This window comes from Rattus norvegicus, chromosome 6 (genome assembly GCF_021556685.1).
Source record: "Rattus norvegicus strain SHRSP/BbbUtx chromosome 6, alternate assembly SHRSP_T2T, whole genome shotgun sequence".
NCBI lineage: Eukaryota > Metazoa > Chordata > Mammalia > Rodentia > Muridae > Rattus > Rattus norvegicus.
This window is the reverse complement of record NC_141539.1, coordinates 95,974,655-95,988,331: the sequence shown is the minus strand read 5'-3', so window position 1 is coordinate 95,988,331 and position 13,677 is coordinate 95,974,655. Positions and strand designations below refer to the sequence as shown.

Genomic DNA, 13,677 nt, shown 5'->3' with positions numbered 1-13,677 from the left:
TTGGGCAGATTTTCTGCACATCAATGAAGATATACTCTTTTGTAACAATGCTATAGAGACAAGTTGATGATTTCATTACTCTACAGAATTTCTAAGCCCTCTGTAATACGAAAGCTATAATTGGGCTTTATTAATCTTCATATGTCATAAGCTAATTGCACTAACAGAAAGTAGCCTTGAAACGGACTTCTGATCAGGGAAAACATTCCTTTTAGGCTGAATGTAAAACCATTATCCAATAACTAAAGGTCATAAACCAAGAATGAACAATTTATTGTAGATGCAAGGACAGAAGATAAAATTGACTGGATTTATCTATACAAACTTCAACTAATGAGACACTTGACAAAACCATGCTAACTTGGACATAGAATTATTGGTTTAAACTCTTAACAAACCTGTGGAGCTAGTGACAGATAACGAAAGCTAAATAAGATAACTAGTCTTAATGGAAATACATGGTAAACATTTCTGTCATTACTTCTTATTCAATTTACGATTTGAATTTATGTTTGACCTTGTTGTGAACTTTGAAAAAAGTTGCTTAGACTACCATGTGATCATGTATCCTGAACAAGGACAAGAACTAGGAACAATCACAATAAGAGCAGAAGCAGAGCAGAAGCAGAAGCAGAGCAGAGCAGAGCAGAGCAGAGCAGAGCAGAGCAGAGCAGAGCAGAGCAGAGCAGATGAGCAGAGCAGAGCAGAGCAGAGCAGATGAGCAGAGCAGAGCAGAGCAGAGCAGAAGAAGCAGAAGCAGAAGCAGAAGCAGAAGCAGAAGCAGAAGCAGAAGCAGAAGCAGAAGCAGAGCAGAGCAGAGCAGAGCAGAGCAGAGCACAGCACAGCACAGCACAGCACAGCACAGCACAGCACAGTAGAGCAGACAGCAGGCTTCTTCTTACCAGGAGACAGGTTTTTTCCTAAACAGCCAGTTTCCTTTTACTGACAAGGACAGGGCTTTTTTATACTCAATAAAAGGTAGATTTTTCAAATCAATAAAGGTTGAGTTTACTTTTCATCCATAGTGAGTGAGCTTTCCGCATTGGCGCTTGCTCAAGGAAACTTGCTCACGGGGGCTTTCATTCTATCCACCAAATACATGTATGCATTTGTAAGAAGAAATGTGTATGTGCAAGTTGGTGAGAAAGATGGTTGGGCCCATGAATGTGTAGATGAATGTGTGTACGAATGCATGTGTCTATACATATTTGCTTGTGCAAAAGTCTTTCTATCTGCGAGCATGATTTTCTTTTCCTGGTTCACTAAAAGTTAATTGTTCCAAGCCTCCCTCTTGCCTGGCCAGCAACAGACAAGGCTTCTAGGCAAGAGAGAAAGGAGCCTTAGCAATAAATCCTCTACTGAATTCCCTGCTGCTCTACATCATATGTTAATTGCCAGGGAATTATACAGTAAGTTTATAATGTAAATAAGAGTTAAGTTTTCCACTGCTAACTCAAACACAGAGAATTATAAATAAGAGAGAAAAAAGTTTTCCCAGCACTTAGTGAAGCACAAAACAGTAATAGTTAGGTTTTTAGCACAGAATAACAAAAAAAGCAAGTAATGATGCACAAAACAGTGAGAAAGATTTAAGTTTTAGGCTCAGAACAGTTAGAGAATTAAAAGGCCAGAAATCATCAGTCTTTTGGTCTGTGTCCGAAGCTGTGTTCCACTTCAACCCATTTCAGCCAGGGCCGCCCCTGGCATCCATCCACCTCTTGCCACGAAGCTATCCCCAAGCTTGCAAAAGAAAAATTAGTTTGCCCTAGTGGAGTCTCACTGGATACACTGATCAGACATAAGGTAGGCCCCATCCCCAACAAAAGAAGGCCAAAACAAAAAGAACTCAAGGGTAATCCTATAGACCTTTGTATCACATTGCTTTGTTTGAGCTATATTTTGACTTTGTGTTCTTATGGGTTTTGCTTCAGTGTGTTTCTTGTGTTTTTTCTTTCCTTTTTAAAAATTCTGTTTTTCTGCCTGTTTGTTTTCTGAAGAGAGAAAGAAAGGGCAGAGAATAAAGTGAGTGGGAGGTAGGGAAGGAAAAATAAGGAAGTCAAACTGTGGGGGCAGAGGAAGGAAAGTAGGAAAAGGAGGGAGAAAGAAAAATCACAAGAAGTTGCAGGGAACAAGAGGGAAAATTAGAGGAATGGCTCATTTAATCATTCAGTAAACACTTAAACCCTCACCAGTTATTAGTAAAGGACTGGGCAAAAGAAGCAGCATCTTTACTACTGAATAATGTGAGTTAAGTCTAGTGAGTGAGAAAAACATGTCAGACAGCCATAACATATTGGTACCTGTTATAAATGTATGCTGATGATAAATTGTGTCAATGGATTTTGGAATCAACTAGGGGAGACACATGTCTGGACATTCTGTGAGAACATTTCCAGAGAGATTTAAGTAGGAGGAAAAGACCCACCCTCAAGTGTGGCCAGCGCCATATCATGGACTAGGGATCTGGACTTCATTCAAAAGAGAAAAGAGGGCTGGAGAGATGGCTCAGTGGTTAAGAGCACTGGCTGCTCTTCCAGAGGTCCTGAGTTCAATTCCCAGCAACCACATGGTGGCTCACAACCATCTGTAATGGGATCAGAGGCCCTCTTCTGGTGTGTCTGAAGACAGTGACAATGTACTCATACATAAAATAAATAAATTAATTTAAAAAAAAAGAGAAAAGAGTTAACTATGAGGCATTTATGTCTCCCAGCTTCCTAAGGATGTAATGTGACCAGCTGTATTATACCCCCAGCCTTCTGGTGAGGATATGACTGGTCACATCACACTCTCATTGGCACATCTTTCCCACCACAATGAACTGCTCTCTCAAACCATCACACAAAATAAATCTTTCCTCTATAATAAAGCCCCCTTTGCTAGGTACTTGGTTGCAGCAAATGGAAAAATAAAAAGAGGTACCAGGAGGACGTTTTAGTGGATAAAGGCACCCAAAGCTGCTGTCCTGAGTAAGTCCTGGAGCTGACTGTGGAAGAGACAAACGCTGTCTCTGACCTGGGCATGGATGCACACAGTATCCATTGTTCCTCCTCTATAATACATGTTTATATGTATATTTACATAACATATCTATATAATTTATACACAGACATATTTCTGGGAAAGAACAACAGAATCCTGGAGAATGGCTCAGCACCCCCACAGCTGCAATCTGTAATAAGGGGGAAGGGAATGCTAATCTCATCTGCAGAGGGGCAGAAGGTGAGATAGCCAAGGATCCACTCGGTCTCAGGGATACAGAAATCCACAGTAATTAAGTAAAGCTTTATCTTTAATAACAACAATGACAACAGGTTCCACCTGACGTACCAATGTCAGAAGCTGACGGTTCGCTTGCCTCGCTTACTGAAACACTGGCATCAAGTCTGGCCTGTTGCTGGAGTGGAAAGAGCCCAGAGATAATTCTTGACATTATTTCTTGTTCTACCCTAGAAGTATAAAGTTAAATACACCTGAATTTGGTTAAAAGTATAATATGTTCACTACATCACTCTTAAGAATAAGCTGTACTCAGAGCATGAACATGAGAAAGCAGCCTTCTGGAAATTACAGCTGGAAGGAAGAGAACTGTGTCTCCTGCTAAGACAAGCCCACGACACTATCCTTTGGGAGACAGATTATGAAATCAACTTAGAGTTCTTCAGCCTGACAGACAGTTCCTTAACCACCTGGCTAAGCATCCCATCTGAGTTACGGAGTATGTCAGGCACTTGACAAGCTTGCTTCTCACTCAGAGCCCACACGTAAACTCCTATCAGATCAAAGGTCCAGAAGTTCACTGAGCAGAGTTTGGGACTAGGCAAGTGCTTAAACAGCATCCTTAAACCAGCCATCTGACGCTTCTGTTAGTGAGTTTATTAGAATAATGCAACTTTACTTAAAAAAAAAAAAAACCAAAAAACAAAAAACACCCAAACTGCAAAACAGGGTAGAGTTTTTCCTTGAAAAGGAAAGAAAAATGTATTTCCAAGGTCATGGTTAGGAAGAGGAAAGAAAAAGCAGAGAGTAGAGAGTAGAAGCCTTCTTTCAATACACTTTTTTAGAGCAGCTATTAGTCCTATTAAAAATTATTGTCATATAAGTGATAGATGTTTGCTGTTGGAAAATTCAGAAAAATAGTTTTTTTAAAAATTGGCTAGGCTCACTCATAATTCTAGATTTAGAGATAAGTAGTTACTAACCTGACATGTATTTCAAACATTTGTCCGATGCAAACTTATTTTAAGGTCTTAAAGGCTAAGTTTACACTGTGTCTCTGTCTTTATTTATACACCAGAATACTATGTTTCACTCTTACTGAATATTCTTCTAACCCATTTCCATTTTTATTTGCTATTCTGATTTTAGTCACACCAATAGAATTATAAACTCACCACTGAATTAAATTATTTTCCAATGTTTCTTTTCTCTCAATTACTTTATCTAAAATATCAGTAGTGGGCCGGAGAGCAGAAACTACTGGAGGAAATGAAGGCCCACTATACTTTGTAGGAACAACTTTAACACTTCTGTTAAACTCCAACATTGGTGCAGAGCATTCAGGAATCTCGTCACGCTTTTCCTCTTCCTGGAAACATAATAAAAACACAAATTATTATATTCAAATATCAGTTCAACATTTTAGGCAAAGGCATCCACTGTATGAGTTAGCCAACATTCACAAACCAGCCAAGAACCTTTCTCCCCAGGCGGCACGACATTAAGTGTGCCGTACACGCTGCATTTATCATAGCACAACATAACACTGGAGAATACGCGTTTACACAGTCTGTCTGTTTTAAACTCAATGTCCAGGCTCTGGCTATGGTTCAGTGGTAGAACATTTGTCTATCCTGAGTTTGACTTCACACCAACACCCACAAAACATTAAAAAAAATCAATATTAATTTCATATAGTCATGAAGCTAGAAAATTTGGGGATTCGAGCATTAAACCTTATGAAATACCCAGAAATTTATGAGCTTTATCACAAAAACCCAGATGATCCCAAACATTTCTTCATCCTATCAGAACCTGCAGTTTACATTGTTTATCTCATTTACTCTTATCATCATAACACATCCCAAAGTTATTTCTTTGACTTCTTTTTTATGAAAAAATGTGACTTGTTTAAAAATAAACAAAATAATGCTTAGGCACCACGTGTTATATAAATGATAAGAACTGCATGTACCGGGCTGGAGAGACGGCTCAGTGGTTAAGAGCACTGACTGCTCTTCCAGAGGTCCTGAGTTCAAATCCCAGCAACCACATGGTGGCTCACAACCATCTGTAATGAGATCTGATGCCCTCCTCTGGTGTGTCTGCAGACAGCTACAGTGTACTCATATATAATAAATAAATAAATCTTTAAAAAAAAAAAAAAAAAAAAGAACTGCATGTACCTAGCCCCCAGCTTCAACAATTACCAACTCATGGTCAACTCTGCCACCTAAGTTGTCCACCCCATACATTCTCGCTTTTATAGATCATGGGGACCCAAATTACAGATATAATTTTGTCTGTAATTAAATAAGTATCTCAACAATATCCCATCTCTTTAAATATCACAGCTCATCCATATCCTGTAAGGAACAAAGCCTCAGATAGCAAGGGAAGAAACCCCTGTCCCTCACCCAAATCCATGAGAGCTCTGTGACTGTCTCTTCCACTGCCACCTGGAGAAACAATTCTATCAAACATCAGCAGCCAGGGCTACAGAGACAGTAAGGTTCCTAGCCTCAGAACACTTGTGTAGCATTAACATTTATTTAAAATATGTGTGCGTGTGCTCAGTGTGTGTGTTCAGTGTGTGTGTATGTGTGTATATGTGTGCTCAGTGTGTGTGCTCAGTGTGTGTGTGTGTGTGTGTGTGTGTCTGAGTGTAAGTATGTATTCAACATGTGCAGGAGCCATCCCAGGTCAGAACAAGTTGGATCCTCTGCGCTGGGTTTATAGGCAATTGTGAGTCACCATGTGGGTGCTTGGAACTCAGGTCCTCTGCAAGAGCAGCAATGCTCTTCACTGCTGAGCCATTTCCTCAGTCCCCCATTTTTCACTAACAAAGTTAGTCTTAGTTTGAAAGCCAAAGAAATGTGAAAAGTATTTTCACTGATGACGAATGTCCTATTAATAGCATTACAATAATCTTGTGTCCCCATGTTTTCCTATCTTTCTTTCCTGCCTTATTATTTCCATCATTTTCATAACTGATATTTTCATCCATACGGGGTTTTGCTTGAACTTCTGACTATACATAACTTTTTCCCAGTATAAACCTAACTGTGCCTCCAGAAATCAAGAGTTAATAGAATGGAGAAAGGGAAGCAAGAGGGATGAAGGCAGTGGGTATGTTCCAGGTAGGAACAGTGAAGGTAGTGGGTATGTCCCAGGTAGGACAGTGGACTAGCATTAAGTTTATGAAGACAATACTACACTACAGGAAAAAACAAACAACAGGCTTCACAATCTTCAAAAGAAATTTAAGTAAGCATATTTAAAATTTAAAGTCTATTTAAATCATGCTTCTCAAAACCCTGTAACATAGTTGTGATAGTCAAATTACATCAACCACCTGGGAAAATATTTATAGAAAATGACTTCCTATGTCTCTAAGTTTGGTTACCTGAATAACATCAATTACTTCATCAAAGTTAGTTCCTGGAACGGGCAACTCTTCTTCATCCACCTTCATAAATTCTGGAGTCTAAGGAAACAGTTTAGAAAATTTTATTATCTTCAATTTAAAACACATATAACTTCTCATGTTTTCAAATATACTATAATCTTAATATAGCCCTGTTATTTTAATATTCTGTTCAGAACTGATTTAATTAGTAAATGAAACACAGGTCAGTTCTCAATCTATTATCTCGTCATTTCAAGAATGATAAAAAAAAGTGGTTTTGGTTTTACAAGACAGGGCTTCTCTGTGTAACCCTGGCTGTCCTGGAACTTGCTCTGCAGACCAGGCTGGCCTAGAACTCACAGAGATCTGCCTGCTTCTACCTTCTGAGTACTGGGATTGCAAACTTGCGCCATCACCACCTGGCAAAAAATTGATTTCAATAATATATTTTTTAAATTATCAGGGTAAGGTGTTTCATACCTCTTAGCAGGAAGATTACTGGGAGTTTGAAACTAACAGAGCTACTGCAAGTTTTAAGATAATCTGGGCTACAGTGTGAGACCCTGTCTCCAAAGACAAACACATACCAGTCTGACATTTAAACTACACCAACAGCACAAGTGTGAAGAAATTTACATTTCTTCATTTTCTTTTGTGTATATCACAATGGCCTCCATGTGGATGATGAAAGAGTAACTACAGGTCAGCTCGCTCCTGATACCGTGTGTCATAGGGATTAGACTCAGGTCCCAAGGCTTAGCTGCAAGTGCTCTTACCCACTGTGCCATATCTCCCGACTGCAGGGGGAAATTTAAAGAACTATCAACAGGCAGTTTTACACCATGGGAAACACTTCCATGTGTAGCTATGTAAGTGTACACATTCACAGACTCACAAAAGACAGGAACAGATTCAAATCATTTTAAAAGTAAAGAAAAACAGGGCCAGCAAGATGCTCAGTAGGTCAGCAAGATGGCTCAGTAGGTCTTTATCTGGCTTATACTTGTCAATAAACCAGACGACCCGAGAATGATTCTGAGAACCACATACACGTTAGGAAAGAATTCCTAAAAGTTGTCTTCTGACCTCTACATGCACACACTCATGCACATGTATCACACACACACACACACACACACACACACACACACACACACACACACACACACACACACAAAATAAAAATGTAACTTAAGTTAAAAAGAGATGAACTAGAGTGATGTCTCACAGGTCACAAGCACTTGTTGCTCTTGCAGAGACAGTCTGTTCCCAGCGCCCACACCAGGCAATCACAACTGCCTGTAAGTCCAGTTTAAGGGAACTCAGTGTCCTCCAGCTTCTATGGGCTCCTGCAAGGGCTTGATGCATATAAAGCTCACACAGGCCCACACATACATAAATTTAAGAAATGAGTAAGTATTTAAAAAATCTTAATAAAAATGAAATTACCTTCACGTTTATTGTCTAGGCTATATAAACTCTAGTTACTAAAAATGATAACAGTTTCTTGCTAAGAACAGAATTATATATAATCCAAACATATTATTTGTTATCATACATGTTCCAATAAATTTCTAAGAAAAACAAAATTACTTATAAAAGGTTAACTAGTTAGAGTGGGTATGAATTCCATTTAGGATAAATTCTAATACAGTGTTCCTAATCATGAAAGATTTTTGAGATCTGTCACCCCCGCTCTCCCTTGACAGGGTCTCACTGTGTCAGTCTGGCTGTCCTACAGCTGGCGAAGCAAACCAGGCTGGCCTCCAACTCACAGAAGTCTACCTACCGTTACCTCCTACACCCTGGATTAAAGGTGTGCAAACTGCACATGACTGATTCGTGACTTTGGTTTCTGGTTTGTTTCCATCTCTGAAATGAGGTCTCATCATGTAGCCTTTATGTAGCTGCCTCATTCACGGACATCTGCCTTATTCTGACATTATGTCCAGCCACCTTTTATTCTTAAAAACTATAAACTCAATGATCAATTTGAGATATTTGATACTAGAGACATTACAGTGCTATTTTACTGTAATAAAATTCATAATGTCATTATTCAGAAGCAAATCAATACAAGAAAATGTATATTTTTACAATGTTAACAATGTGAAAAAATATATACTACTTGTCAGTATTAACATTCAAATTCTGGGCAGGTAAAAGCACTTGCAGCCAAGCCGGACAACCTGAGTTTGATCCCCAAAACCCATATATGGTGGAAAGAGAAAACAGACTCCCCATTAGTTGTCCTCCAACTTTCCTATGTGGGCTATGGCATGCACATCCATGTAGGTGCACATACACACATAGATACATATACAGACACACACACACAATAAGTAACGTATAAAAATTTTACATCACAACTTATATTTTCATATCAAACCAAATATTACCAAAGACATGGAAATTCTTCACCTGTGAAAGTCTCACAATTACCATGTTATAGCAAAAATTACCATGTTCTGAATATAAAGATCTCAAAACTTCAGAAATTTGTAAATAATGTGACACTCACAAGTTTATCGTATGCTGAAATTACTGTTGCATGTTTATGACTTAAGCAGCTATGGCTAGAATGCACTCTGTAGAACAGGCTGGCCCCAAACTCACAGAGATCTGACTGCCTTTTGCCTCCCAAGTCCTAGGCTTCAAGTATGAGCTACCACATCCACCACAATATGCTATGATATGATAGGAGCTTTGCATGGAGTAACGGTTAATGATATGAAAGAACTCCAAAGCCGACCTGGATCCAGGTGTGTAGTGGAGGCGGCGAGGCTTCTTTGGGACTTGGAGAAGGGGAAGACCCACCAGTACTGCTGTATGAGATGCTGTCAATATCCACACTGGGTAGTATCTGCGAAAGACAGAACATCTGGCTATTTACCACCATGACTTAAGAAACTATCAAAAACGACAACAAAATGTGCCCTTTAAATTTCTATTGCTGCTAACAGATAACTTTGAATTCCGAAAGTATATTTAGTATTTAAAGAAAAAACCCCACAAAACCCTGTCTTAAGATAGCTTCATTTCGTGGCCTGTACTCTTTCTGTTTACCCTCCACTCAAGCAAGGTAAGGGTTCACAGGTCTGGTTTTCACTGTTATTAGGTCATAACACCTTCTTCTTCTTCTCCATTTTATTTTATTTATTTTATTTTTTGATCTTTTGAGACAAGGTTTCCCTGTGTAGCCTTGGCTGCCCTGAAACTTCTTCAATAGTCCAGGCTGGCCTCAAACTCTCAGAGTGCTGGGATTAAAAGAAGCATGACATCCATGGCCATATCCTGTTTCTTTGCAGACTTTATATTTTTAAGTAACTGCATAAAGTAAAGGATTTTACATTCCTTATTCAACCATATTCCTTACTGCCAGTTTTCCCCACTGTTACCCACAGATCCCAACACCTTCAATGTGCAGTGTGCAGTGTTTTCTTCCCAAACTCTGAGTTACTACATCATGTTAGTTAGATTTTGATGAACGTCTAGGCCCACAGTGCATGGATAGTCAGTATTCTCTGTAATCACTGGCAAAATCCCAGCCAACTTCTGTTTATATTACACTAATTCTAAGATTTATCCAACCATCAACTAAAATGAGCAGTTTTGCAGTAGCAACAATTACATGGGAATATATTATCCTTTTTTAAAATTTTTATTATTTTAGCTACAAGTAAAACTTACATCTAATTTCCTTATTCTTAACTGTACTTAACCCTGTTGTAGAATCTCATTCCCGTACCTGGATGAAGTCTGGATGTAGGCCTATTTTCTTATGACTTATTAGAAGCCATTGTATTTGAGAACAAATCCTTCACCAAGATCTTGCTTTCATTTGTTCTCACTGTATACTGCCTTCCCTTTTAAGTTTCTTTGACATATATAACCTTTAGATTTTAGATGCAAATCTCTCTTCCCTATTGTATCTAAAGTATCTTCCCCAAAAATCCAAAATTTGCCTCAGTTTTAATAGAAAATTCAATGAAATTAGCTTCAAAAATTTTTTTTTTTTTGGTTCTTTTTTTCGGAGCTGGGGACCGAACCCAGGGCCTTGCGCTTCCTAGGTAAGCGCTCTACCACTGAGCTAAATCCCCAGCCCCAGCTTCAAATTTTTATGGTTTTGTTATTTATAATTTGAATTGGCCAATTTGGAGCTCATTTGCTACACAGTAAGAACTTGAAGCCAAAAACTACTCTTTCCTTATGTCATTAAGCCAAATACAACACACATTATTTCACATAACAAACCTATACATTCTTTCTAAAAAATAAAGTTGATTCTGAAATCTCACTATATTGATCTAATAACCACGAATGGTGTCACATAACCTATGCTGCTTGGCCCCTGAGCTTGACCTGGGTTAAGGATGACCTTGAACTCCTGACCTTTTAACTATTAACTTTCCAATGTTGGCTCAAATAAGCTGGATGCCTAGCCCATAACAAAATTCTTTTCTAAACCCTTTACTCTTCCAGCTATCAGAATCATCCTAAAGTTCAAGTTTAAGAAAACAAAAATCTCATGTTATTTTTAAAAAACAGCATTCTACTAAAATTGCACACCAAATTGAGAAGAACAGTTAACTTCAATAGTTTTTGTGTATAAACATGCATTCTTTCTACATTCAGTCATGTCCTATCTGTGATTGGATAAAGTCTGAAATAATGATATTAGTTACACTCTCCATTAACTATTGCTTCTTTTATTATATTTTTTGGTTTATTTATTCATTCACTCATTTATTATTGAGGCAGTAACTCCCTGTGTAGTCCTAGCGAGCTAGTTTGAAACTTGCTAGATGGACCAGAATGGCCTTGAACATGTAGCAATCTTCCTATGGCTACCTCCTGGTTGCTTAGATTACAGGTAAGCATCATTTCTTTCTTCCTTTTTTTTCTTTCTCTTTCCTTATTTATTTCTTATTGTATATGAATGCTCTGTATGTACATCTGCATGCCAGATGAGGGCATCAGATCTCATTATAGATGGTTGTGAACCACCATGTGATTGCTGGGATTTGAACTCAGGACCTCTGGAAGAGCAGCCAGTGCTCTTAACCTTTGAGCTATCTCTCCAGCCCCACATACCTTCTTCTTTTTTTTTTTTTTTTTTTTTTTTTTATTAACTTGAGTATTTCTTATATACATTTCGAGTGTTATTCCCTTTCCCGGTTTCCGGGCAAACATCCCCCTCCCCCCTCCCCTTCCTTATGGGTGTTCCCCTCCCAACCCTCCCCCCATTGCCGCCCTCCCCCCATAGACTAGTTCACTGGGGGTTCAGTCTTAGCAGGACCCAGGGCTTCCCCTTCCACTGGTGCTCTTACTAGGATATTCATTGCTACCTATGGGGTCAGAGTCCAGAGTCAGTCCATGTATAGTCTTTAGGTAGTGGCTTAGTCCCTGGAAGCTCTGGTTGCTTGGCATTGTTGTACTTTTGGGGTCTCGAGCCCCTTCAAGCTCTTCCAGTTCTTTCTCTGATTCCTTCAATAGGGGACCTATTCTCAGTTCAGTGGTTTGCTGCTGGCATTCGCCTCTGTATTTGCTGTATTCTGGCTGTGTCTCTCAGGAGCGATCTACATCCGGCTCCTGTCGGTCTGCACTTCTTTGCTTCATCCATCCTGTCTAATTGGGTGGCTGTATATGTATGGGCCACATGTGGGGCAGGCTCTGAATGGGTGTTCCTTCAGTCTCTGTTTTAATCTTTGCCTCTCCCTTCCCTGCCAAGGGTATTCTTTTTCCTCATTTAAAGAAGGAGTGAAGCATTCACATTTTGATCATCCGTCTTGAGTTTCGTTTGTTCTAGGGATCTAGGGTAATTCAAGCATTTGGGCTAATAGCCACTTATCAATGAGTGCATACCATGTATGTCTTTCTGTGAGTGGGTTAGCTCACTCAGGATGATATTTTCCAGTTCCAACCATTTGCCTACGAATTTCATAAACTCGTTTTTGATAGCTGAGTAATATTCCATTGTGTAGATGTACCACATTTTCTGTATCCATTCCTCTGTTGAAGGGCATCTGGGTTCTTTCCATTTTCTGGCTATTATAAATAAGGCTGCGATGAACATAGTGGAGCACGTGTCTCTTTTATATGTTGAGGCATCTTTTGGGTATATGCCCAAGAGAGGTATAGCTGGATCCTCAGGCAGTTCAATGTCCAATTTTCTGAGGAACCTCCAGACTGATTTCCAGAATGGTTTTACCAGTCTGCAATCCCACCAACAATGGAGGAGTGTTCCTCTTTCTCCACATCCTCGCCAGCATCTGCTGTCACCTGAGTTTTTGATCTTAGCCAATCGCACTGGTGTGAGGTGAAATCTCAGGGTTGTTTTGATTTGCATTTCCCTTATGACTAAAGATGTTGAACATTTCTTTAGGTGTTTCTCAGCCATTCGGCATTCCTCAGCTGTGAATTCTTTGTTTAGCTCTGAACCCCATTTTTTAAAAGGGTTATTTGTTTCCCTGCGGTCTAACTTCTTGAGTTCTTTGTATATTATGGATATAAGGCCTCTATCTGTTGTAGGATTGGTAAAGATCTTTTCCCAATCTGTTGGTTGCCGTTTTGTCCTAACCACAGTGTCCTTTGCCTTACAGAAGCTTTGCAGTTTTATGAGATCCCATTTGTCGATTCTTGATCTTAGAGCATAAGCCATTGGTGTTTTGTTCAGGAAATTTTTTCCAGTGCCCATGTGTTCCAGATGTTTCCCTAGTTTTTCTTCTATTAGTTTGAGTGTGTCTGGTTTGATGTGGAGGTCCTTGATCCACTTGGACTTAAGCTTTGTACAGGGTGATAAGCATGGATCGATCTGCATTCTTCTACATGTTGCCCTCCAGTTGAACCAGCACCATTTGCTGAAAATGCTATCTTTTTTCCATTGGATGGTTTTGGCTCCTTTGTCAAAAATCAAGTGACCATAGGTGTGTGGGTTCATTTCTGGGTCTTCAATTCTATTCCATTGGTCTATCTGTCTGTCTCTGTACCAATACCATGCAGTTTTTATCACTATTGCTCTGTAATACTGCTTGAGTTCAGGGATAGTG

General features: G+C 39.2%; 1 protein-coding gene across 21 annotated transcripts in view; it reads right to left on the bottom strand.

Annotated features, from left to right (window-relative positions):
* Nucleotides 1-13,677, bottom strand: part of Kiaa0586 (KIAA0586 homolog) — a 103,333-nt gene that overhangs the window by 52,230 nt on the left and 37,426 nt on the right. For all 21 annotated transcript variants that reach the window (XR_015622153.1, XR_015622155.1, XR_015622154.1 and 18 more), the window contains 4 exon segments: nucleotides 9,381-9,491; nucleotides 6,626-6,706; nucleotides 4,395-4,588; nucleotides 3,331-3,449 (listed from right to left, as the gene is read on the bottom strand). Coding sequence is in view for 18 of the 21 variants with exons in the window: in XM_087554736.1 (XP_087410862.1) it covers nucleotides 3,331-3,449; nucleotides 4,395-4,588; nucleotides 6,626-6,706; nucleotides 9,381-9,491 (505 nt within the window). In the remaining 3 variants the exon portion in view is untranslated.